At 43.8% G+C, this 26,622-nt stretch overlaps 1 protein-coding gene across 2 annotated transcripts in view; it reads left to right on the forward strand.

The window, feature by feature from the left end:
- Window positions 1-7,448: 7,448 nt before the first annotated feature.
- The window catches only part of KDSR (3-ketodihydrosphingosine reductase), a 63,761-nt gene continuing 44,587 nt past the window's right edge, over window positions 7,449-26,622 (forward strand). The window contains exons 1-3 of one of the 2 annotated variants that reach the window (XM_077135306.1): window positions 7,449-7,655; window positions 23,808-23,897; window positions 24,798-24,854. In XM_077135306.1, coding sequence (XP_076991421.1) covers window positions 7,548-7,655; window positions 23,808-23,897; window positions 24,798-24,854 — 255 coding nt within the window. In that variant the 5' untranslated portion in view covers window positions 7,449-7,547. The remainder of the gene's footprint in view (window positions 7,656-23,807; window positions 23,898-24,797; window positions 24,855-26,622) is intronic. The other variant, XM_077135305.1, reaches the window with a different exon arrangement.

The following is a 26,622-nucleotide window of genomic DNA, read 5'->3' on the forward strand; positions in this document are numbered from 1 at the left end:
GAAAAGATGAGAGGCTGCCGTGTACTGCCATGTGACAGAAAGCCAACGACTAAGGTTGGCTAGCAGCCAGCCCCAGAATGCCACAGGAGAAAACACCACCTTGCTGATACCTCAGTTTTGAATTTCTCCTAGCCTTAAAACCATGAGCCAATAAATCCCCATTGTTGAAGCCAATCTGTGGAATGGTATTTGTTAACAGCCAGGAAACTAAAAGATAAGTGTTATTACAGAAGCAGACAAGAGAAGGGGTTTGGGTTGCAAGATGTTTATTCCAGATCAATACCTGCAAAAGTAAAGAGGAACGAAGCAGAAGCAGGCAGAAGAAGAAGAGGTCAAAGATAAAGTTAAAATCTTATATAACCTGGTACAATGATGAAAACACTCCTCCTTCCTTGAGGATCTTAGAGAGATGTTACATCATTGTTTTCTTATGTTGAATGTTGCTACGGAGAAATCTGAAACTAGCCTGAAAGCTTTTTAAAATAATTGCCCTGATCTTTTTGTCTGACTGGTCAAAATCTTCTTTTAGAATCCAATAATTACTAGGGTATGAGTCAATGTTGATCATTTTGGGTCATTTTTTTCCTCGTGTAAAATCTCTTTTTTATTATTATTATTATTTTGTATGCTATAAGGTGGGGGTCATATTTCATATTTTTCCATGTGAGTAGTCTGTTATCGCAGCACCATTTGTTAAATTTTGTTTGTTTCTTTGTTTTTTGTTTGTTTGGGAGGTGCATGGGCCAAACCTGGGTCTCCCGCATAGCAAATGGGACTTCTACCACTGAGCTACCCTTGCACCCCCACTTCCTGCCCAAATTATCTCCTTTTAATATATAGATTCAAATATCACCTCAGGGAAATATTTTTGAAGTCTATTTATTTTTATTTCTTCTCCAGGTATTCCTGTTTTACATATGTTGAGTCACCTTTGCCTGTCTTCTCTCTTTTTTTTTAACTCTCGCTCTTTAAAGTTCTTTGCTTCCATTTCATTTTGTTTGCTTTTCCTCATTTCTTTCTTTTCTATTCCTTGCTGGGTTTTCCATAAAGGCAATTCTCCTTTGTGCTGCTTTCATTTTTATCATCATTTCTGTGATGGTTTTTATTCATTTACTCCTTTCCTGATTTCTGCCAGCTTACCTTTCAGCTCTTCCTGTCATTTCACCATGTCTTCCCTGACTCCTTTCATTTGTCGTCTTCCTTCCCAAGTCACTGCTTCATGACACTTTCATAAATCATAGTGAAATAGTTAGTCATCACAAATTTCAGATCTTTTATGCTTTTTTTCCTGAGTGTTGATCTGCTTTGAAGTTTTCTAGCTCTTCTTCACTCCCCCCCCCTTTTTTTTCTTATAGTATCTTGGTACCAGTGCTGTGCCATTACAATTTTTAAAAAATTTTACTTATCACTGAGTAAGTTGGATATTCCTGGATCAGCTATTTGCAGGTTTCTGGGGATAAAAAGAGTAGAGAAGCAGAGTAGTCTTCCAAGATTTATAGCCCAAATATTCTCTCCTTCTCATAGGAGAAGCATATATGGCTTGTTTGTATAATTTTTTTTAATAGCTCCACCTCTTTACTTCTCTGGTAAAGTCCATGGGTCTTTTGCTGCCATCCCTACAAGCACATTCATTGTGGCAAACAATGAATACAGTTTTTACACTTCAGGATAGATCTCTCACCTTAAGGGAGTGTATTTATTGCTGGCACTTAAAGTATTCTGCACAATTTTCCCCTTCATTTCTCGTCATCTACCTCTGTCCAATCTCAGCTGCCTTGGCAAACTTTATGCAAGTTTTGGAATCTGAATTTTATATACTTTTACTGGTCTTACTAGAAATGGAGTTTGCAGAAGTTTTTGCAAGCATTGCTTTTGTATGAGTTCCAAGAGAAGCATAAAAATGCTGACTTAGGAAGCCATGTTTATACTAGAGGAATAAGAAAGCTTTAAAGTTTGATATTATTGTGCATTTTTCATTTCACCTTGCTGCATTTCATTCACTTTGAAGGATGCAATGATAAGGGTGAGAGTGTCTATCACTATTTGAAGGCAATCCAAGTGATCTTTTTCTATGGTCTTAGCAAATCCCCCCCACCAAATATTTTATTTAAAAAAATAATATTATCAAATTTTCCCTACCCATTTCCTGCTGTCCGTTTTTTCTGTTTTACGTGAGTAGAAAGAAGGATGGAATGATTTTGATTGCTGCTTTGTCATGACCCTCTGCATTCATTTAACTCCCGCCTTCTTGAGGATTAAATGATTAACCAATTTAAGAATAAATTGTTGGACACCTAAGTGCAGGGCACTTTGGAAAAATCTTTTTATTTAAAGAGGTATAAGTCATGATGCCCATTTTAATAATACAATGTGACAAATGTTATAATTAAAATGTGAATAATGTAGATTGGAGAAAAATAAGTTCTTTATTTATTGAGGAAGATTTACTGAGCTACTGGAGCATTTGAATTGGAGCTGGATAAATTATTTGCCCACAATCTGGACGTGATGAGGGAGGAGTTTTTAGGAAGAGAATATTTCTGTAGAACTACATCAGGCTGACAAATACAAGAAAACTTGGATATAATGCTGTATCTGTGGACCAAAAAATTCCATTCGGTAAAACACACTATTGCCAGGTTAATAACAAGATTGGGAGTTGCCTGCATTGTTGATTGGGTTCTGAGTTCCTGGGAGCCAGTCACCATTCATGCTATTTCTGAATTTGTATTTCGCAGGATTTTAATGTATAGGGAATGGTGAGTGGTATGTTGTGGATAGAATTTAGGTTATATATGCTCTGTGTTTTGGTATGTGTGCGTCTGAGTGGACTACGGAAGGAAACTTGTATTTCTTTTGTACTGTGCCATAACAAATTACCACAAAGTTCATGGCATAAAACAGTACAGATTTATTGTCTCACAGTTCTGTAGGCCAGGTGTCCAGCAGGGAGCTCTTTTGGCTAAAATCAAGATGTCAGCAGAGCTGCCGTCCTCTCTGGAGGCCGTAGGAGAGAAGCCATTTCTTTGCCCATTTGGGTCATTGGCAGAGTTCAGTTCCTTGTGATTGTAGGACTGAGATCCCATGGTCTTGCTGGCTGTCAGCTGAGAGCTTTTCCCGTTTCTAGAGGCCACCTACACTCCTTGGCTCCTGGCTCCTTTCCCCAATTCCAAAGCCAGTAATGGTGCTTGAGTCCCTCTCATGCCTGAAATCATTCCTGCCCCTTCTGTTACATCTCTTTGACCCTCTCTTCTGCCTTCTTCTTCTACTTTTATAAATTCTATTTCTTTTTTCTAATTAATTTTTTTATTTTGAGATAATTTTAGATTCACATGCATTGTAAGAAATAGTACAGAGAGATCCCCAGTTCTCAGTTTCCCCAATGATAACGATAGTTGGAAAGAAGCTCAATACAATCCTTTAGCTGAAAACTGTTTAGCATAGCCTTTGGTAGCTAGAAAATGTTTATTATAATCTCTACTCAAACAGCTTTGATTCATTGAAAGCCTATGACCTTTCTTGGAATTGCCTGCTGTTGATCTAATCTAATCTCAAAAGTTTACTCTCTGCTCATATTACATTAACCACACCTTCTCAGTTTTACTTGCAGGAATGAAATAACAGCCTAATGCAGGATGGAACAGCACCAGAAATACCATATAGACTAATAAATCAGCATCTTCCTGCCTTGAAGGACAAAGATCTGAGCCTGGATAGTGAGCAAAGAGAGGAGGACCTATAAGATACAAGATATTCTGACCAAATAAGAATGAAGCAGGCAGCCATTGCTCAATTTTAATGAATCTTTTAACCGTTACTCAGTTTTTCTCCTTATTTTGTTTTACTCTGGACCCTTGCCATGTCTTTGTCTCCTTTCTCATTTTGAACTGGTTTGGGGAAGATATCCTCCAGATCCTTGCAAAGTGTACTGGCAATAACTGCTGAGAGACACCTTTCTCCTTTACATTGCTGGGTCAGGAAGACCCAGTGGGAAGAGCCATAATTGCAGTTATCAATAATAACTTGCAAAACTACAGTACTATATCACAACCAGGATACTGACATTGCTGCAAGTCAAGATATACGATATTTCCATCACCTTATGGGTCCCTCATGTTGCCCTTTTATATCTAGACCTACCTTTCTCCTGCCCTATACTCTCCTTAAGTCCCTGGAAACCATTTCTCTGTTCTCTATTTCTATAATGTTCGCATTTCAAGAATGTATTATAAATGGAATCTAATGTATGTAATCTTTTGGGATTGACTTTTTTCACCCAGCATAATTTTCTGGAGATTCATCCAGGTTCTTGCATGTATTAGTAGATTCTTCCTTTTCAGTGTTGTATAGTATTAAATGGTATGGATGTTTTTGGCTATTATGAATCAAGCTGCTATAAGCAGTGTATTTCCCTAATGGCTAATGATGTTGAGAATTTTATCATGTGCTTACTCCCAGTTTTATATCTTCAGTGATATGTCTCTTCATTCTACTTGCCCATGTCCTAACTGGTTTGTTTACTTTTTGACTATTGTTTGGAGAGTTTCTTTTTTAACATATTCTAGATACTAGTCCTTTGTCATATATGCAGTTGCAAATATTTCCTTCCAGTCTGTAGCATATCTTTTCATCCTCACAGGGCCTTTTGCAAAGTGAAGTTTTGAATTTTTGATAAGATCCAGTTTATCAATTTTTCCCTCTATGGACTGTGCTTTTGTTGTCAAAGCTAAGAGCTCTGTGCTAATCCTAGTCCCTGAGAGATTTTAAACTCAGATAATTAGTATTCCTTTTATCTGTATGCTTCACTCTATTTGGCCATGTATTGTTAACACGTCCACAGGCATCACAACAGGGACTAGGATGTGGGCATTTTGGGGGCTATCATTCTATCTACCATGGACTTCAAAGTGGGAAGAGTTTGGAATAAGGCTGTAAAATGCATGAGGTCTAGAGCATGAAGGATCGTTGGAAACAGGCTAGGCTAAACCTTTCCTCTGTGCCTCTAAAAACATCTTGAAACATCTCACCTATGATCTGTTTGGGTGTCTTTCTCCTTCTGGTCCATGGTCCTGAATGCAGGCTCAGTTTTCTCTTTGTTTCCTTTCCTTTCTATCTTTGTTTCCTTTCTTTCTTCACAGGGCATGATGTGTAAAAGATGCTCTGAATGTGTTTGGGGATGAATGATTTCATCCTGTAAGAGGTGTTGAATTATTAAATATTAAAAGCTTAGACCCCAAGGGCTGAGTTCAGAAGACACTTAGAAGATAGAATTTTCAGAATTTGAAATAGTCTAAAATGAGGGGAGGCCGGTAGGAGATTGGGTGAACAGTAGAGCTAGAATAAAGGAGTTGGTTTGAACAATTAGTAGCTTGGTGCTGTGGACCAGCTGTGACGCAGGTTCTTGCCATAAAAGATCTGGGGTGGGGACTGAGTTCTGCATTTCCAACCAGCCCTGGTGATCCCCATTCTGCTCTCATGTGCGCCCCACTTTGAGTAATAAACTTCACATTGCAGCCCTCTTTGAATCCTTGGGCAGCGCACATGAATAGTATCTAAAAATGTTTAATTTCGGTAGAAGTATCCACTAGATAGTTGAAAAGAGAAGTCTGGAGCTAAGGAGAAAATTGGAGTTGGAATTGACCGTTGGCTGGTCTGTTCCAGCACCATGCCAGGCACCCCTAACACATAATGAGCAAAGCAGCCCCTTCTCTCAAGAAATTTTGTGTCTAGACAGACGAAGACTATAGGCACCCTTACAAATAAGAGGTAGTTAAAGCTACTTGCCCATGTGGGATAAAAGGAGGGAAGAGGGAGTTGGAGAGGAGAGGGAAGAGTGCGTATAATCGTAGCCAATAGCACACTCCCAGTCATAGATGCATCTGGCTGGAGGCCTGCAGAGGACATGGCCTAAGATAGTTGCATAAATGGCCTTTTCCAAGAACATAAGTTAAGAAAGAAAAAAACTCAAATTGATCCCTTGCATTCCTTAATGTTTCTAATAACAACCAAAACAAAAAGCAAGCAAATGAACAAAAACTTTTCTCATATGCAAAACAACCCCAGGATGAAACGTCACTTCCCACCCCCCAGGATGGCTAGAATAATAATGGAAAATAAATGTTGATGAGGCTGCGGAGAAATTGAACCCTGCTATGTTGCCGGTGGGAATTTAAGCTGGTTCAGCTGCTGTGGAAAACAGTCTAGGGGGTCCTCGAAAAGTTAAACAGAGAATTATCATGATTCAATGTTTCCACTCCTAAGTGTATACTCATGAGAAATGAAAACATAGATGCACACAAAAACTTGTACATAAGTGTCCATTACAGCAGTATTCACAATAGTTAAAAAGTGGAAACAACCTCAGTGTCCATGAACTGATGAATGGATCAAAAGATGTGGTACATCCATTCAATGGACTATTTATTTTGCAATAAAAAGGAATGAAGTACTTCTGTAACATGGATGAACCTTGAAAACATTAGGCTTAAGTGAAAGAAGTCAGCCACAAAAGGCACATATTGTTTGGTTCCATTTATATGAAATATCTGGAACAAGCAAATCCATAGAGCCAGAAAGAGGCTTAGTGACTTGGGGAGGGGAGGACTTAGGAGGAAATGGGAGTGACTGCTAATGAGGAGAGGATTTTTTGGGGGCGGTTATGAAAATGTTCTAAAATTGATTGTGGTGGTGGTTGCACAAATCCGTGAATACATTACAAACCACTGAATTGCACACTTTAAATGGGTCAAGTCAAGTGTATAGTAACGTGAATTCTGTCTTAGTAAAGCTGTTTTTTAAAACAATTGCCTTGGGAAAGAAGAACTCTGAGCTCAACAAAATCATTGAATTTAAAACTGTTAAATTTCTGTTGATTTTTAGAAGTTCCATGCTAAGGCTTTTCCAAGTCTTCTGCAAAGTGAAAGTGGGCAGTGACCATTTGCAAACACGCTAAAGAAAATATGAAATGGAATCTGGTATGGCAGCGCTTAAAAACCTCAATACTTCCGCGTCGCAACAAGGTTAAGAGGTTCTGAAGCCACAGTTTATAAAGCCCTTAAGTACTCCCTACAGGTCTCAGCCTGCAGGACCCCGCGCGCCGGCCTAACTCCCGGCCCCGAGCGGTCCCAACCCTCCGACCCGCAGTTTTGGAAGGTCTGGCCACCTGCTCTCCAGGGTCCTAAGAAGCACCCGCACACCAAACAATCAGCAAGTCACCGCAGCCCTTCCCCGAGCGCTCCAGGCCCCGCTGCCCCGAGCGCGCGCGCTGCTGTCGGGCCGAGGCCGGGGTGCTCGGGACAGCGCACCGGAAGGCGCCACTTCCCGACTTTGAGGGTGCCCGGGGAGCGAGCCGACACCCCAAAAGGCGGCTCTCCCCGCCTCCCTGGAAGCACCGCCCGCCCCGGTCGCGCCCCTCTCCCGGCTCCGCCTCTTCCCCTCCGGCCGCCGTCCCGCCTCCGCGCCGCGACCCCAAACGCTCCGGGTTCCTGCCGGCTCCCGCGGCGCGTGACGGCTCCCGGCGCCCCGACCCCGCGGCCCCCGGCGGAGCGATGCTGCTGCTGGCGGCCGCCTTCCTCGTGGCGTTCGTGCTGCTCCTGTACATGGTGTCGCCGCTCATCAGCCCCAAGCCCCTCGCCCTGCCCGGGGCGCATGTCGTGGTGAGTGGCCTCCTGTTGCTGCGCCCCCACCTCTCAGCCCGTTCGGCCGCTCCTCCTGGCGCGCCACCTCCGAGGGAGGCCGGGCCGCGACGGCCCCCTGGGCCGCCCCCCTGCAGGCCGTGGTCCCCAGGCCAAATAGACGGTCACCTGCCGTCGTCCGCCCCGCCCTCCGCGGCGTCTGGCTCCTCCGGGGCCCGGCACCCGCGAGCCCACTTCCCGGGCCTCTAAAGGCTCGGTAGCTGCTCGCTAATGCCTGGAGCACCCGCGGGCTCTGGGTATTTTTGTCCTCAGCCTTCCCGATGAGTCAACCGAGAAACAGAGAGGCTGAGAAACTTTGCCAAGGACACAGCGGTCGGTGCGGGGCGGGGGCAGACGCGGTCCAGCCCGGCGCGGGGAGCCGGGAAGGGAGGGTGGTTCCCGGCGCCAGGGACGGCTCCAACTGGAAGATGGCCTCTTCGAGTGACAGAAGGAGCCTTTGCCAAAGGAATCCAGGAAGTGACTCACCTGGGGGAAAATGGCTCAGAACCCAGTGGGCTGCTTTGGGCAACTTTGGTTAAATGGTGTTAGGATGCTTCGAAGTCCTGTCTACACCGCTGGTTTCCCTGGGGCTCTTTCCTCTCCTGGATCCAGCCCCCGTGTGCTGATTGCTGTTGGATGCAATCTTTGCCATTTTTCTGCAGAGGGATGAGCTAAATCCTGGTACTTTAGGAAAGAAGGTGGTGGTGATGGTGGTGGTGGTGATGGTGGGGGGTGGGGGGTGATGGTGGGGAGGGCGCTCCTGGTTTGTTTCTTCCCGGAAGCTCATGCATTCAAAGATCCCTATTCTACTCGTAGGGCACTTTTCAGAAATTGAGTGAGGATGTCTCCTCCTGCTCCCAGCGCTTTGTGTTTGCAGTTCTTTCTCAGCAGTTTCCTTCTCTGGCTCCTGAAAGCCCGCGACACCCACCCCCAGGGGAGTTATGAGTAAGGAGGGTTAGCAGCTAAGCTGGAAGCACAAATCCTCATGGTGAGAGCGGATGGAGGGCGAAGACAGAGGCGCCGCGTCCCTGCTGGGATCCCAGTTTTCCCCACTGAGCTCCTGTTGTGTCTTTCAGTGTCCTTGAGAGTTTGTGAATGGCAAAATTTGTTTTCTTTCATTTTTTTCTTTGGGGAAACGATTAATTTTTTCCAACTCCTATTCCTGATGTAGATACTTTAAAAAACTTTGCAATATTGCTGAATTCTGAATTTCATATCTGTAAGAGGACTTCAGCCTCAAAAACATGACTTTAAAAGTTGTATATTTTCGGTAGTTATGCTTGCAGAGGTTATCAGAACATAGGAAAAGGTCAAGTCCAAAGCAGTAATGACAGTTTTGGTTTCAGTATTTATAGGACAGCTTCACTGAGACTTGACCCCAGCCCGTCAGCACTGTCACACCGTCCATCATAGCTAAGATAATAAACTCCAGGTCTCTGGGGATATATAAGAAGAGTTCCTTATTTTCACCATCCCACTTTAATCTGCCACCATAAATAATGTGAAGATGACATCAATAATTCACATGATGTCACCATGTGCTTTCTAATGTCGCAGGAAGAATGAAAGTGTAATTCTTCTTGAGAGCTGTTAGGACGAGACAAGGTGGTAAGAGAGGGAGTTCATAGCTCCCATAACCCGAGGTTATGATGATGTATTGCCACTGGGACAGTTTTTACAAAAGTGTTATCTTCCTAATTCCAGTAATAAAACTGTGTGGCAAGACATACATGGTACATACTTACTGAAATCAGCTGGCTTTATAAAACTGTGTGTGGTAAGCGTTGGGAAATCAATACCCTCCTTCTATTTGGAGGTGGCTGCGAGCTTCTTCCTTGTGGCAAACAGTTCCTCTGCTGCCCCAATGAGAGTATGTGGTGTGTTTGGCACGAGTTGCTACACGGTGTATCCTGGGAACACAGTCTCAGGCATAGTAGAAACTTTCAGCAAATGGCATGGCACAAATGGTCCAAAAGAGCAAGGAAAGAGACCCCATTGTGTCTGTCTCCCCAGGAGGCCAGCTGCTCGGGTCAGGATGGGTGGATGGCCGCTCTGCCCGGTGCACTTTGCATGGCAGGGGAGAAACACCTGCACTGTATTTATACAAGCCCAGGAGGAAGGATCCCTGGCGCTGACAGTTCTTGCTGTGGTCAGCAGTTGGGGCTGCTTGTTCCTGATTTTGGGCTTAAGTGCTGGTGGGATCTTTGCATGAGACCTAACATCTTCTCCCCGGGGGTGGGGAACAGAAACAGACTGAAATATCTGCACACAGTAGAAAAGCCTCTCCACCAGGCCTGGCTCACCCTTTCACATTAGTTTCCATAATATGACATAATCACCTCCTGTCCTGGACATGAAGGTGGAGGAGAGTATGGGTCCGCTGTCCCAACCCTGTCCCGACTCCGTGGCTTTCAACACTGTGACAATAAAGGTCTGGGAACACCAGTGGCTACAGCACATTGAAAGGGGTTCACCTATGCATACCATGGCGCCAAGCAGGGTAACCAGGCCTGTCGGAAGCAGTGGCTGCCTCCATGCTCCCCTCTGACCCCCTTCTCCCGCTCCCATCCTCAGCCTTCTGCAGATGTCCTACGCAGTATCTGTACACTTTGCAGCCAGTGGGCTTGCTGTTGGATTTTGTTCGTCTCCTGTTCCACCTCCCCTGAGGTATTAACTGATAGATAGTAGGAGGTGTTAGTAATGTTGGGCTGGGAGGAAGTCTAAGGCTATGAGATTATCAAACACTACTTTGCCTAGAGAGTCTAATGATTTTTTGCTGAGCCTGTAGGGCTTGTGCTGTTAACTCAGCAGTGTCAGTCAAGGTGCCCAACAGATTGCATATTATGTGTTCATTGGCGCTTTCTCCCAGTATGATGGTTAAGTTCATGTGTCAGTTTGGCCAGTTGTTTGGTGGAGCAAACACTGGCCTGATTGTTACTCTGAGGACTTTTTCTGGATTTAAGTTAACAGTAAGTTGACTTGCATCTGTAGCTAATTACATTTACAATCAACTGAAGAAACTGCCTTCAACACTGACTTTGAAGGCCTTACAAGGAGAAGTGATGATTTCAGCAGTCAGAAAGAGGAATTTAACCAGCCAGTTTTTCCTGGGGAATTTATGCAAAACTTCACTGGAAGCATGCCCCCCACCTCATGGAATTCAGACTTGCACATCCCCATGGTTGATTGCCCCAACTCATAAAAAAATTCTCAATTTTTTAAAATATTTATATTCTTTATAATAATATATTAATATATATATATATCTCCAGTTCACTCTGTTTTCCTAGAGAACACTGACTAATACAGATTTGGCACCAGGAGTGGTTCTTGAAAAACAAAATCTCAAGGATAAGATTTCTGAGTTGATTCTGGGCTTTTGCAGTTGGTTCTCTAATCTGATTAGATTCAAACATACTAATGATTCTATTTCCAATAATCAGGATGGCACTGATAGTTCATGGTATGTGTTGGCAATGGAGATATGTGAAATATCACCACTGAATACCTCAACTCAGATGCTGATAAGAGGCAAGGCTTTGAATGAGAGAGTTTTTGACACCTTAACTGAGTTTTTTGCAGTTAAAATGATGTTAGCTTATTGTTCCTAAATATGCTGGATATGGTTGTAAAAGAAAGGGATGCACTCAAGGCTTCAAATTCCAGTTTACGTTCTGCATGAAGGACATGAAGGTTTCTATGTGTGCCCTGAAAGAAAATCTTATTTTGTTTAGCCACAGACTTGAGATTCCTGAAAACCGGACCCAGAGTCTCATTGTGTGAGTGACTGAATTACAATATAAATTGAATTCCCCAACCTTGCAGGTGTCTGCTGTTAAATTGAGGGCATTGATTGGAAAGGAATGGGATCCTGAAAATTGGAATGGGAAGATATAGATTGCTTATGATGAAGGTGGGGACATTGAAACCCTAGAATTTGCTAAGTCTTTGCCAAATAAACTTATAATGGTCTGCTCTGAGAAATCAGCCACCCAGTCTCCAATCTGCTCCATGGAATCAACTACCCAGTCTCTAAACTCTGAGGAATTAGTCATCTAACCTCCACCTAAAGAGATTAACCCTATTGTGCCTGATAAACCTGTTACCGTCTCCCCTGAGCAAAGAGCCCTCACATCTCTGACTGAAGAGATTAATCCTGTTTCACTAGATGAAACTGCAATGGAATGTCCTGAGGTGTTTGGCTTGCAGGACACTCCTAATTTTTCTCATGACCCATACTCACTACCCCTCTTCTTCTAGACCTATAAGTAGGCTGAAGTCCCAACATGCCCAAAAAGGTGAGATACAAAGCACTACACTCCAAAAGAACTGCATGATTTTTCCAATTTATATGGATAGAAGTCAGGGTAATACCTATGGGAACGAATATTAAGGGTTTGGAATAATGTTGGTGGGATAAGTTTGGATTTATTTTTATGGGCCAGCTAAGCACAGATTCTGGATTCGATGTTGTACCTCAAGGGATTAGAAAGAACTCTGTTTTTTGGGTGGTTGGCTGAAGCATAGACTGAAAGGTGTCCAACTTTGCCTGAAGTCAAGATGCCAGATCTTCCCTGGTATAGTGTGAATGAGGGGACCCAAAAGCTTTAGCAGATTGGAATATTTGAATGGATTTATCATGGAAGACCTGTTCATGCACTCCAGGATTATCTAGAGCATACGCTTTTGACAAGGACTGAGAGGAATAAATTTGTGAGACTAGCTCTATTGTCCCTGAAGAGCTCTGTTGTTGCCCTTCTCTGTAGGTCAGATATTACTATGGGAACTGCTGTCATTGAACTTGAATCCTTTAACACAATGGGGATGATTGGATCCTGGGTTGGCAGAAGCCAAATGGCAGCACTTAATTACCAAAGGCAAAGTGTGGCTACCATAAGGGACAGCACGTTCAAAGCAGCAATCACAACAGTCAGACTTGTGGAGAGACCTATGGTATTGGCTAGTAGATTATGGGGTACCTAAAAGCAAAATAGATGAGCAGTCTATTAAATTCTTGTTTGAACTGTATAAGCATAAGAGTTCTATGTCAAGTAAATAAAAGTCTAACTTGAATTATAAAAACAGATAGTCATGGCCCCTTAATCCATTCCCAGACTTGAGACAGTTTACAGACCCTTGAAGAGAAGGCCAGGTCCCCTTGGGGAAGGTCCTTGTTACAGTGCCAAAAATTTATACTGTTAATCTTACTCCAAGCCTTCCCCAAAGAGGCCTTTGGCCTTTTACCAGGGTGGTTGTACATTGGGAAAAAGGAAAGGATCAGACATTTCGGCCATTAATAGACACTGGCTCAAATTAATTCTAGGAGACCCAAAATGTCACTCTGATATACCAGTCAGAGTAGGAGCTTCTAGCGGTCAGATGATAAATGGAGTTTTAGCTCAGGTCCATCTCACAGTGGGTCCATTGGGTCCCTGAACCCATTCTGTGGTCGTTTCCCCAGTTCCAGATTGCAAAACTGGAACAGATTGCAAATACTCAGCAACTGGCAGAATCCCCATATTGCTTCCCTGACTTACGGAGTCAGGGCTATATGATAGGGAAGGACAAGTGCAAGCCACTACTGCCCCTACGTAATAAAATAGTACATCAGAAGCTATACCACGTTCCTGGAGGGAATGCAGAGGTTAGTTCCACCATCAAGGACTTAAAGGATACAGGGATAATTCCCACCACATCCCCATTCAACTCTCCTATTTGGCTTGGGCAGAAAACAAATGGGTCTTGGAGGTTGACAGTTTATTACTGTAAACTTAACCAGGTAGTGACTCCAATTGCAACTGCTGTTCCAGATGTGAAATCAAGACATCCATCCCCTAGTACCTAATGTGCAGTACCTAAATCTGACAAATGCTTTTTTTTCAATTCCTGTTTCGAAAATCCATAGAAACAATGCTTTCAGCTGGTATAACCAGTAATACAACGTCACTGTTCTACCTCAGGGGTATATCAGCTCTCCAGCCCTGTGTCATAATCTAATTGCAAGGAAACTTGTTTGCTTTCCCTCCCACAAGACATCACACCGGTCTGTTATATTGATATCACATTGATTTACCTAGTGAGCAAGAAGTAGCAGCTTCTCTATACTTATTGGTAAGAGATTTGTGTGTCAGAGGGTAGGAGATAAATCCAACAAAAATTCAGGGTCCTTCCACTTCAGTGAAATTTCTAGGTGTCCAGTGGTCATGGGACATGTTGAGATAACCATTCTAAGTTGAAGGATAAGCTGTTGCATTTGACCCCTCCTAAAACCAAAAAAGAGATACAATGCCTAGGTGGCCTCTTTGGATTTTGGAGATGACACATTCCTCATTTGAATGTGCTACTCTGGGCCATTTACTGAATGACCTGCTAGTTTTGAGTGGGTACCAGAACAATAGGAGGCTGTGCAACAGGTTGAGGATGCTATGCAAACTGCTCTGCCACCTGGGCCATATAATCCAGCAGATCTAATGGTGCTGAAAGTGTGAGTGGCAAATAGAGATGCTGTCTGGAGCCTTTGGCAGAACTCCATAGGAGAATCGAAGTGCAGGCCCTGTGATTTTGGAGTATAAAGCCTTGCCATCCTCTACAGATAACTACTCTCCTCTTGAGAAACAGCTTTTGGTCTGCTACCGTGCCTTAGTAGAGATTGAACACTTAACCAATGGGCCACCAAGACCTGAATTGCCCTTCATGAACTAGGTGTTGTCTGACCTGCCAATCCATAAATTTGGACATGCCTACAGCAGCACTCCGTCATAAAATAGAAGTGTTATATATGAGAAAAGGCTCAAAGGGGCCCTGAAGGCACTAGTAAGTTACATGAGGAAGTGGCCCAAATGCCCATGGCCCCCATTCCTGCCTTATTACCTTCTCTTCCCCAGCCCACAGCTATGGCCTCTTGGGAAGTTCCTTACAATCAGTTGACAGAGGAAGAGAAATCTCAGACCTGGTTTATAGAAAGTTCTTCATGAAATACAGGTACCCCCTGCCCCTTTCTGGGGCATCTCTGAAAGACAGTGGTAAGGGAAAATCCTCCCAGTGAGCAGAGCTTTGAGCCATGCACCTGATTGTTCATTTTGCTTGGAAGAAATAGCCAGAAGTGCATTTGTACACTGACTCATGGGCTGTCATCAGTGGTTTGACTGAATGGTCAGGGACTTGGAAGGAACGTGATTGGAAAATTGGTGACAAAAAGGTCTGGAGGAGGGCTATATGAATAGACCTTTCTGAATAGGCAAAAAATATTAAGATATTTGTCCCATGTGAATGAATACTCACTAGTAGGTGATTTCAGCAGAGGAAGAATTTTAACATCATTCATAGCAATTAAGTTGTAGGATATCAGATTTAACAGTGAATATTATCCAAGGACTTGCAACCTATTCTGCAGAAGGTTAGTACATTTCCAGTTGTATGCAGGACAGTTGAATATTTTTATGCAAAAATATAACTGTTGATTGTTTTTATTTAGAGATTAAATATGTCTTAAGGAGATGTGTATGGGTGTCAGGTTGAGAAGGGGTGGACTGTGATGGTTAAGTTCATGTGTCAGTTTGACCAGGTTATATGTCCAGTTGTTTGGTCAAGCAAGCACTGACCTGATTGTTACTGTGAGGCTATTTCATGGATTAAATTATCAGTAAGCTTCTATGGCTGCTCACATCTATAATCAATGGAATAGATTTTCCACAACAATGAGAGAAGTCACATCCAATCGGTTCTTCAACTTAAAAGGAGAACTGATGATTTCAGCAGTCAGAAGGGAGAATTTCTATCTCAACTTCAGCCAGCTAGATTCTTCTGAGGAATTTGTGGAAGACCTTCATTAGAGTCTGTATCTTGCGGTCTGCCCTATGGAATTTGAACTTGCCCATCACATAGTTGTGTGAGTCATTTCCTATTGAAAAAATATAATAGTTCCATAATATATCTATATATTTTTATAAATGTCAGTTCTTTTTCTCTAGAGAACCCTGACTAATGCATCCAACCAGGTCAATAATGATCTACCAAAAGAGGCATATCCAGAATAATAGGCCCCCTAGGCAAATCCTGCTTTGTTTGAGATAATAAATTAGAAAGATGACTCAGCCACCTGCCATTTTCATTATACTGGGAGTTGTTGCATCCCAACGGGTTGTCCAGGGCATAGAGAAGAAGGGTGCACAGCCAACAGCCATGGTGTTATCTTCGTCCTAGATCGTAAATGAAGGGCTTCCTGTAGTTAGTTCAAACATGAGGGAGGGAAAATCAGCTCCTTGAGTATCTTTTTGGCACGGGATCAGATGGCAGATACAGCAGTTAGTCAAGTTCCCTGCTGTCGTGATGGCCCGGCTTAGCTGGATGAAGGGGTTTTCCTTCCAGATTACCAGTGGGTCAGATTTGTAGAAGACAGGAGAGAAAAGTGATAACTAGTCCTAACAGGGTGGTCATGCAACCACTTTCCATGGGAGATACTTTTCTTGGCCTGTTTGAAGTAACTTGTTTTTTCCCTCTAAGGCTACACAGTCTGTCCCTTGCTCTGAGCTATAACCTCACCACTTTCCATATCTTCCAGCCCACTTCTACCTCTTCCTGATATATAGGAGTTGTCAGGACTCCTTGAAGTTGTCCCATGATGAAAGGGATTGGTGGCCCAACAAAGTGGTAGATGTTGCCCACCAACTGGTATGTGTGTGTCAGGCCTCACAGGTCCTGCCCACTGGATTGTCACTCCATGTTTGCTAAGCACTTCTAAGCCCTCTTCTACCATCCCACCCACTCTCCTGAGAATCATGTAGAGAGTATATGGGATAAAAAGGAGGATGATCTGACAGTGGCTGAAAAGGAGAGTTCTAAGTGATGGTCCTCATCATTGGTCCCCCTTTTGTGGCCATTCCTCATCTTGGTAGGAGTAAGGGTGGATGCACAGCAAAGCCTGGGTTCCTCCAACTCTCATCCCCTCCCCGTGCTAGGAAGTAGAATAAGGCTGTTTCCCTTATGTTGAACTGCTATGTTGAACTGCTGAATTTTGCTTCCAGAGGACTCTACAATGCCAGCTGCCTGTGGCAATGGGTCATGTGGAAGGCCCTTCTAATTCTGTGAGTCTGGGCCCATTGTTGAGTGGATTGTGTGGAAGAGTGGGGTCCTTGATCAGCAGAGATGTCATCTGGATACTTGAAGGGGTGGCAGAGCTGCTTTTCCAGGGTATGCCATGTATGTTCTGTCTACATGAAGAACTGGAAACGCAAGGCCATAGCCTGAGTAGATGTCTCCTGTGACCAAGGAATAGGACTTACCTTGGGATGGTGAAAGAGGGCTGATGTAGTTCACTGGCCATGAGCAGCTTGGAGTGGCCCCTTTGGGAATAGCTCCTAAATGTCCTTTTCATGCTCTGGCTTGTAGTTGACATTTTTCACATTAGTAAATGGTAAATTGAGCCTCTTTGATGAAAGAGGTACTCCATGTTCCTCGATCCATAATGTCACTCTGTTGAAACTTCCATGTCCAGTTCAGTGGTGGATCCACCCCATGGTAGAAGCACCCATAGGAAATTCAAGTATTTCATAGATGTCACCAAGAATAAGTTTGTTGGAAGATGCATGCATCTTCCAAGTAGGGCTCATTCTCTGCTCTCTCCCAGGAGGATCTCCAGGCTCATTGGGTGTGAAAAGCAGTTCAGTGCATCCTTTGTTGGTGATACCATTTCAATGATATTCATTGTCATACAGTTCTTGCCATGTGCATCAACATGAGTAAACATAGCAGGTGCCTTTCCATACCACTAGTTGTTTCCAAAGGTCTCTTCCCCATATTGGGGACCCTTTGATTCTCTAGGTGTGTTCCTTCCATGAACCTCACTAGGTTCATGGCTAAGCCATTGGTAAAAGCCCATGAATCAGTAACAGGTACTCAGGGGTGCTTGGATCTGAGTGTTCCAGGGCCAAGAGGACTGCCTGCAGTTCAGCCCATTGGGCATTTTCCAGTACAAGAGGTGGTATGTAGTCTATCCAAGGCAAGGGAAACAGTGACTGCGGCCCAATAGACATCAGGTGGCTTCAGCTTGGCTAATCCATCCATGCATCAGTGCTGAGCATCTAGTAGGTTGTCCTTGAATTGGGGAGGAAATGGCCCTCATCTGGCATTACAGTAAGATCATTGTTGAGAGGACCCTCTGCTACCTGCTTATGCAAACGTGTCACTCCCCTGAGGGTCTGGGTAGGCATGATCCTGAATTTACTGCTTCCATTTGATGATGCTCTTTGCTGGGCACAGCCCTGGTTACTGTTCTGATTGCACAAAACCCAGGACTTCATGGGAATTTCTGGCCTCAGGAGGTCCTGATTGCTCTTGGTGATCCTTTTCATTTCTTCCAAGGCCCGATAGCCCAATAGAAGCTGCCTTTTGAAGGGGAAGTAGCACTGGGTGCATCTGGGAATTTTATTGGTCCACCAACCCAAGGCTGTGAATTCCTGTTGCTCTTTCCTTCTGCCAGAGGGACTGGTTGGCGTAGGTCCAGGTGGCAGAAACCTGTAGCTTGAATGGAGATCCAGGCTCTAAATGTCCTAGAGGCCATTCTTACCTCCTGCAGGGCCTGCTCCTCCTCCTCCATTCCCCAGTGGAGAGTACCTGCTTTCCACATCACCTGATTTAGGGATGTGCTGGTGGAACATGCAAATAGCCTGATTAACCTCTGGCCTCCTTTTTGCAGATGGTTGACTTTAGGTCGGTGATTTGTCTTGAACCAGGTCAGGGATCCGGCAGTCAGCTGTGGTCCATATACAACCTAAAAGGTGACCTGCTGGGCTGGGCCTTTTGTATCTTGTGGGAATTTATGGCCCAGCTGGATTGTCAAGGCCCATTTAGCAATGTATGCAACCCCTGGGCAGTTTGTTCCTCACTGTGACCCCCTTACAAGTTGTCATTAATATAATGAGACACTTGGAGTCCTTTGGACTCCTTACTCAAATCCTTTCCCACCCATTGATGGCAGATATGGGGGTGTTCAAATACCCCTGCAGTAGTTCAGTGAAGCTGTACCCTGTGCTCTACCACTGGAAAGTGAATTGGTCCTGGTTCTCTTGAGTGGGTTGGAGAGTGACCACATATCAGATGCCAGTGAAGCCATAATAGCTCCAGGAGAGCCACAATGTCTGAGACCGTGGGTTCCAAAGGAGGCACTTCTGTATTCAGACACCTGTAATCTATAACCAGCTGCCACACTCCACTCGCCATTTTCACTGGCCATGCCAGGCTATTATGGAGAGAGATGAGGGTGGAGCAGAGGACACCACAGATAGAAGGTCTTTATGAGTTCAGTAACTTTTCCCGAAGGGCATGGTATTGCAGTGGCTTGACAGTGCAATGAGGACATGCAAGCACTGGGGTGCCTGGTCTGTCACTTGCCCCGCTGGGCTGACCAGAATTTGTTAGGATGGGGAACATCTCCTGGCAGTCCCTCTTAGAGGTGCAGCAGGTACCAGATATCAATTCCTATAATGCATTCCCTGGAGGAGATATGGCCCCAGGGGTGGCCAGAGGACCATAGGGGCCAGCCCATAGGGTGGCAGTAACCACCTGTCCTTGTATCCGGTGGATCCCCAAACCTCCCAGTGTTATTTGCTACCTCCTCCGCTCCTCATCTTCTGGAATAACAGTGGCCTGGGAACCTGTACCCAAAAGTGCCATACAGATTTGTTGACTGTCCCTAAATTATACATGTACTGGAACCTTGCCCCCACCCCCAGCCCCCTGCCCTTGGCAGTTTTTAATTTGGCCAGATCTGGGTAGAGAGGCCCGTTCCCGGGACTGGACTCCCCATTCGGGGCGGGACAGAGAGGCAGGAGCTCTGTAAACTCCTCCTCCTCTACTGCCTACAGCTTGGGATTGCAGGGAGGGGCTTGGGCAGTGGCAGAATGTCCCCGTGTCCTTCTCGTTTATATTTTCCGCGTAGTTCTCCAGTAGAGATCCCATCTTGCTCTGGTCGCCATAAGAACTTAGCCTGGCAAGAGGGGGCCCCAAGAGGAAGGAGTGGCCACTCATCCAGACTGCTGGATTAAGGACCCACTGGAATAGGAGGTGTGTGCCCGCCCTTAGCACGGAGGGTTCTAGAAACCTGCTCAGTCGAGTCTCCCAGGGGAAGCCCTGGGGTGAGGAGCGGAACCAGCTTGTGGCCCCCACTCATGGGAGCCCTTTCTAATAAAATCACCAATGTCCACTGCAAGATGGGAGTCTGGTAAGGGGCCTGTCCCTCTGTCAGGGGAGGGGTAGACCGGCCATCGCTAGCACAAGCTGTCATAGCATGATATGGCTTTCTCCTTGTTACTCGAGGCTGAGTTGGAATTTGAGGAGGTCACCCAGAGTGAAAGAAAGTTTGCAATTCTGCCTGGGCTGGCTGTGGTGCGCCTGCCGTGGCCGCCCCCTCCCGGCCTCCCCCTCTCTCAACTCCCATTGACCAAGAGGCTGGTAGAAGGTGGGGCTGGACAGAAGGCGGCCAGGGCTTCTCCACTCAGCCTGGCTCATCAAGGAGGTACTTGTGCTGTCCAAGTAGAGTCAGGACAGCCAGGAGAGGAGCTCCTCCTTTGCTTCTCCCATGGATACTTCTTTGTGAAAGTTTGCACTTTCACTTTCCAGTTCTGATAGTCTCCTGGGTAATGACTGGCCTCATCCCAAACACATCTGGGTGGACTGAGTGCGGTGTGACTAGTTCTGGAATGAGAGCAGATGGACAAAGCCATGAGCCTGAGGAGTGTGCACCAGGCAATGAGCTCAGGGTGGAGCCGGCTTGCCAACTCCCCGATTCTCACAGCCCCACTTACCACCTCCTTTCCCCCGGAGGCCAGGGAAGCAGGCTGAGGCCCCCCAGCCGTGGGGTCGGTACCTCTACCCAGGCTGGTGGGGCGGGGGCGACCCCTCAGTGTAGCCGCCAAGGCCCTGACTCCTGCGTTCTCCAAGCCACGCCTGCACAACCCTCCCCACCCCCGCCCCTCTCCATGTACCCTGCTCTCAGTCCCAGAATTTGTGGAGTGAGTTGCTACATGGTGCAGTGTTGTGGGAACATGGCCTCAGGCACAAGAGAAACTTGGCACAGAAGAGCTCTCAGTTACTTACACAGCACAGAGGGTCTGAGGGAGCAGGGAAGAGGCCCCACCCTGGCCGGTCTCCTGGGGAGGCCAACTGCCCGGGTCAGGGAGGGTGGACAGCGACCCCACCTGCCATCCACTTCATCCACGCCTTCCACTTGGTCTCCTCCACTTCATGTTGAAGGAGAGAGACACCGGGACTGTCTGAGGGGATGGAACTCATACACCCCAGGGGCAGGGGCCCTGCCACCCAGCTTTCTGCCTGACGAGCAGCTAGGGCTGCTTGTTCCTGTTTTCCGGATTTAAGCTCTGCTGCGGCCTGTTCCTTAGACATGACATCTCCCTGGGCTGCAAAATGGAAACAAACGGAATCATCTGCACACGATAGAAAAGGAGGGGAGCTGGGATGGCTGCAGGGCATGGCCCTGGCTTCCTCAGCAGTGTGATGAGAGAGATTGTAAGCTGTAAATAATATTTGCAGAGAATTGCTAGAGGGAGTGATAAAGAAAGGAAATTAAACTGTCTTCTTTAGTGTTCAACTTAGCAATTTCCAGGCAACTCAATAGATATTTTACCATTTTTTCTCAGCCATTATGAAAATCCCATGTATTATTTTATAACAGGCAGAGTACTATATCCAAGAATTGACTTAAGCATTTTCTTAGATACTGTAGTGCTCAGGCTTCTCTAGAGAAACAGAACCAACAGGAGAGATCTTTAAACATGAGAGATTTTTATAAAAGTGTCTCATGCAACTGTGGGGATGCACGAGTCCAAATTCTATTGGGCAGTCTGCAAGCTGGCAACTCTGAAGAAGGTCATTGATAAATTCCCCAGGAGAGGCTGGTTGGCTGAAGAAGAAAGTTCTCTTTTCCCCTCTAAAACCTTCAACTGGTGGATTAAATCCAACTGATTGGATTCTCTCATTTCAGAAAACATACCCTTAGTTGATCATTGATGTAACCAGCCACAGATGCAGTCAGCAGACTAATGATTCAGTAAATCAGCCTTCTTGTTTATTAACAGTCGTGAAATTTATTGACAGTCATGAAATACTGTAAGTTACCTTATGGTAGCTCTTAGGTCAGCCCTTGCCTGAGCAGACAGCTGGGCACCATCACCTGGCCAAGTTGGCACATGAACCCAAACCTTACAGAAACTTTCTAAGGTTTCGCTGGCTCGACTAGAGCATTAGTCTTCCCTGAATTGAAAGCTGGTGCTTTTCTCACTCTTGTTGAGGTGAGATCTTATAAGGGAGCCCTTTGAACCCTGTTCCTTGCTGTACAGGAACTCGACACAGCTGGCTCAGGCAGGGACAGCAAAAGTAACACTAGCTAATAATCTGCCTAGTGCTCTGGAGCGTACGCATTTTCTCACTGAACTTCGTAGGTTCAACTACCAGTGATAATTGAAAAGTAAGTAGGGAAATGTTTGCAAAGTTTTTAGGGCCATGGCCTCGAACAACATTTTATGAATTCATGTAATTAGAAACTGCTTATATGAGGTTCTGTGCTAGGCAGGGGTGCTAGGAATGGACCTGGTCCTCGTCCTCAAGGAACTTAGAGTCTCTTGGGGGAGGCTGAGATGTGCATGTAGTTAACTGTTCACGGGCAGTAGGGGGATGTAAAGGACAGGGCTGGTAACAGCATCAGGAAAAGCGTTGTGGACGGGGGGACTTGGAACTGGGCTCTCAGGGATAGGCAGGACTTGGAAATGCAGCTGAGTGAGGGGAATGCAGCAGGTCAGACACTCAGGGACTTTTCAGGAGCTCCTTCCAGGTAGTATGGACTTGAGATAACTAGTGAAAATTAAACTGAAACAACTCATGAAATAGCTTAATAGCAAAGACCTCCTCAAGGAGGCAACCGGTATTTTTTAGAGTACCGTTCTGCAGATAATTGGTTAATTATCCACGAATGAAATTGCTTCCATGGTGGGAAGTTGAGGGTGAGAGAAGCCAGGATTGCGCAAGAGTTACAAGGTCCTTTTGTGTGGGCCGGGCTTTGTGGTGGCCATAAAATCATGGGATGGAGCCAAAGGTGTTCATCACAGCATTTTCGGTATGTAACAGTAAACGTTCGAAATAACCCCAATGTCCCAGCACAGGGAAATGGTTGAATAAGCTTAGATTCAACAATTTCAGGTCACCTATGAGGACTTTTAATTTTTCACTGTAACTTATTATAACATAATTTTTAAAAATCATAGGTAGAGTGCCATGCAGTATTATATAATTTGCATTGCGTTACCAACCAGAAAAGTAATGTTTCATTTGTATTAATAAGTTAAATATTTAATTGGTCTGTCCTTAGCCAGATACTTTGCTAAGTATGAGGAATATAGTGATGAACAAAAACAGAGTGGTATTTTTATGGAGTTTATGGGATGGTGATAGGAGAGATGGTTGTGAGTCAAATAATCACAAAAATATATGCATGACTATTTGGTTGTTAAGTAAAGGAAAAGGATGCAGCGAGAAATGATTGAACTGTTGGGTGAATAGATGCAGGTATATGAAAAGAGGGGTGAAATAGAACATGTAGAGGCCCTGTGGGTGGGGGGAGCATGGCTGAGCTACAGGTGGTGAGGGCTGGATAATGCAAGATTAAAAACTTTGCTTTTCAGGATAGTCTAGTGGTCATATTACTTTTATAATAAGCAGTCATTTAAAATATGTGCAGGTGACCATTCCTTAATCACTTGTAGAACTAGTCTTGTAGGAGATATACAGTAAAGAAATAAAGATTCATTTGGATTTGGACTCAGGGGCAGGCTAATGTATTACTTATTAGTTAGATTTGCAGGGCACTTACCCTCCAAAGAACTCAGAAAATTGGTGTGCAACTTATAGTTCAGTTCTGAAAACCGTAAAAGCAACAGACCGTCTTCATGTTTGCACTTAACTCCAGTGATTAAGTTTGGTATTAAGAAGCCACAATAGCTAAAAATTGAGCTCCTCTGTATCATTCTTTGGAGCCCATAGTAGTTACTTTAAATAAACTCCCCACATAAGGGAAATTTTGAGGGCTAAGAAGATTTTATTGCTTTTCCTTTTTCTTTTTGTTTTTAGGTTACAGGAGGCTCCAGTGGCATTGGAAAGTGTGTTGCTATTGAGTGTTATAAACAAGGAGCATTTATAACCCTGGTTGCACGAAATGAGGTAAGTCTTCCAGGTACATTACTGCTAACTTACTTAGCTTTGAATCAGTGATAAGGCTGTACTCAGAGACCCAGCATTCACACCTGTCCTGAAATTGCTTCTGTCCCTGTGTTGAAGTGTGACTCCGAAACTGTGGTTCTTTCTGGTATTTAGGTCAAAGATGTCTCAGATGGAGTCAAATCAGCTCAACAAATGTTTATTTAGTAGCAACAATATATTTGGCAACATCATGGACACTGAAGATCTTGAGATGGGAGAGACAAAGACATAGTTATGTAGTTATTTATTTATTTTCTTTGTGAGAATTACGTAATTACATGGGTAGCTTCGCTTGTTTGAGAGTATTTTTGAAGGTACTGAAGCATAGGTTTATCCAATCCATCTAAAAAGTGATTTTTTCCTGTATTTGCTTTTACAGTACAGGAGGAAAGTATTGGACATTTCTTCTTGTTCACTTAACCTTGTTGCAGTAAGCCTGGGGATAGATTATCTGAAAGTATTGTTGACATGGAATAACACAGACCCATAATTTTGGGAAGCCTTATATATCCACATGGTGTAATCTTGTTTTAGATTACAACTAAATAATATTAGGTCAAAACACTTATTAGTATTGATAAGATGATCATCTGCAATTAATACTGTTTAGTGGGATGTTGAGTTATTTCCCCTTATTCTATTTCACTGCTATGAATTTAAAGACTTGCTGTCACTTACACGTAGCTTAACATACTTTATAGCTATTTTTTTCATAGGCGGTGGGCCAAAGTTGTGCATGTAGATGCTGTCTTGTGTGTCTTGTAGAATTTAATAAATACTTATAGAAACAATTGCTGTTTCCTTCCTTTTAAACAAGCAAATAGACAATCACCAGAACTAATTCTTGTCTGTTGCTTTCAGGATAAGCTGCTACAAGCAAAGAAAGAAATTGAAAAGCACTCTATTAATGATAAACAGGTAAATAATTGTCTTCAGGAAGCATATTCTATACTATAATCAACCCCTGATTGAATAAATGAAAAAAGGATTATTTTAACTGTGAATAGTTAACTTAAAGCCTAGAGGATTTTCCTAATTGGGAAGCATATTAGAGTTTTTATGGGGTTAAATTTTTTAATTGTCTAGGAACTTAGGTAACTATGAAAAATGTATGGACTGTCATATATATACACACAAATGATCAAAAAGCAGAATGTTTGACTAGAAAATGATTTCATTTCAATGATCTACTTAAATGGACTGTATGCAAATACTTAATGAAAAGAGGTAGGGGCTACCTTACTTTAAAAAAAAGTTTTGTTATGGGATTTTTTTTTAAACTTTTTTTATTAATTAAAAAAAATTAACAAACAAAACATTAAGATATCATTCCATTCTACATATACAATCAGTAATTCTTAATAGCATCACATAGTTGCATATTCATCATTTCTTAGTACATTTGCATCGATTTAGAAAAAGAAATAAAAAGACAACAGAAAAAGAAATAAAATGATAATAGAGAAAAAAAAGATTATACATACCATACCCCTTACCCCTCACTTTCATTTACCACTAGCATTTCAAACTGAATTTATTTTAACATTTGTTCCCCCTATTATTTATTTTTATTCCATATGTTCTACTCTTCTGTTGATATGGTAGATAAAAGGAGCATCAGACACAGGGTTTTCATAATCACAGAGTCACATTGTGTGAAAGCTATATCATTGTTCAATCATCATCAAGAAACATGGCTACTGGAACACAGCTCTACATTTTCAGGCAGTTCCCTCCAGCCTCTCCACTACATCTTGAATAACAAGGTGATATCTACTTAATGCGTAAGAATAACCTCCAGGATAACCTCTCGACTCTGTTTGGAATCTCTCAGCCATTGACACTTTGTCTCATTTCCCTCTTCCCCCTTTTGGTCGGGAAGTTTCTCTCAATCCCTTGATGTTAATTCTCAGCTCATTCTAGGGTTTTTCTCAATTCCTTGATGCTGAGTCTCAGCTCATTCCAGGATCTCTGTCGCACGTTGCCAGGAAGGTCCACACCCCTGGGAGTCATGTCCCACCCAAGAGGGGTAGGGTGGTGAGACTGTTCATTGTGTTGGCTAGAGAGAGAGGCCACATCTGAGCAACAAAAGAGGCTCTCTTGAGGGTGACTCTTAGGCCTAGATTTTAAGTAGACTTGACCTATCCTTTGTGGGGTTAAGTTTCATATGAAGAAACCCCAAGACTGGGGGCTCAGCCTACAGCTTTGGTTGTCCACACTGCTTGTGAGAATATCAAGAATTCAACTTGGGGAAGTTGAATTTCTCCCCGTGGGATTTTTTTTGATGAGTGAAATAGTATGTGTGTGTGTGTGTGTGTGTGTGTGTATGTATGTATATATTTATACACATGTTTATATACAGCATACTCTAAATCAATAACTACACACCCATCTCCCAGGTTAAGAAATAGAATTTACCAAAACCTCTGAAGCCCCAGTGTGCCCCCAGAGTGCATTCAGCCTTAGCAAAGTAGCTGCACTCCCATTGGCAGTGGATGCTGGTTCCATTGTTGCCAACACTTGGTGTTGGCAGACTTTAAAATTTCTGCCTATCTGATAGGTTTAAAATGGAGTTTCATTGTAGTTTTACTTGCGTTTTTTTTTTTTCTTTTTGCCCTCCAGAATATGTGCTTTAGGTCTTTTTCCGTAAATATAAATCTGCCTCATTTCTTTTCTATTGCTGTAG

The sequence above is a fragment of the Tamandua tetradactyla genome, chromosome 18 (assembly GCF_023851605.1).
Source record: "Tamandua tetradactyla isolate mTamTet1 chromosome 18, mTamTet1.pri, whole genome shotgun sequence".
NCBI lineage: Eukaryota > Metazoa > Chordata > Mammalia > Pilosa > Myrmecophagidae > Tamandua > Tamandua tetradactyla.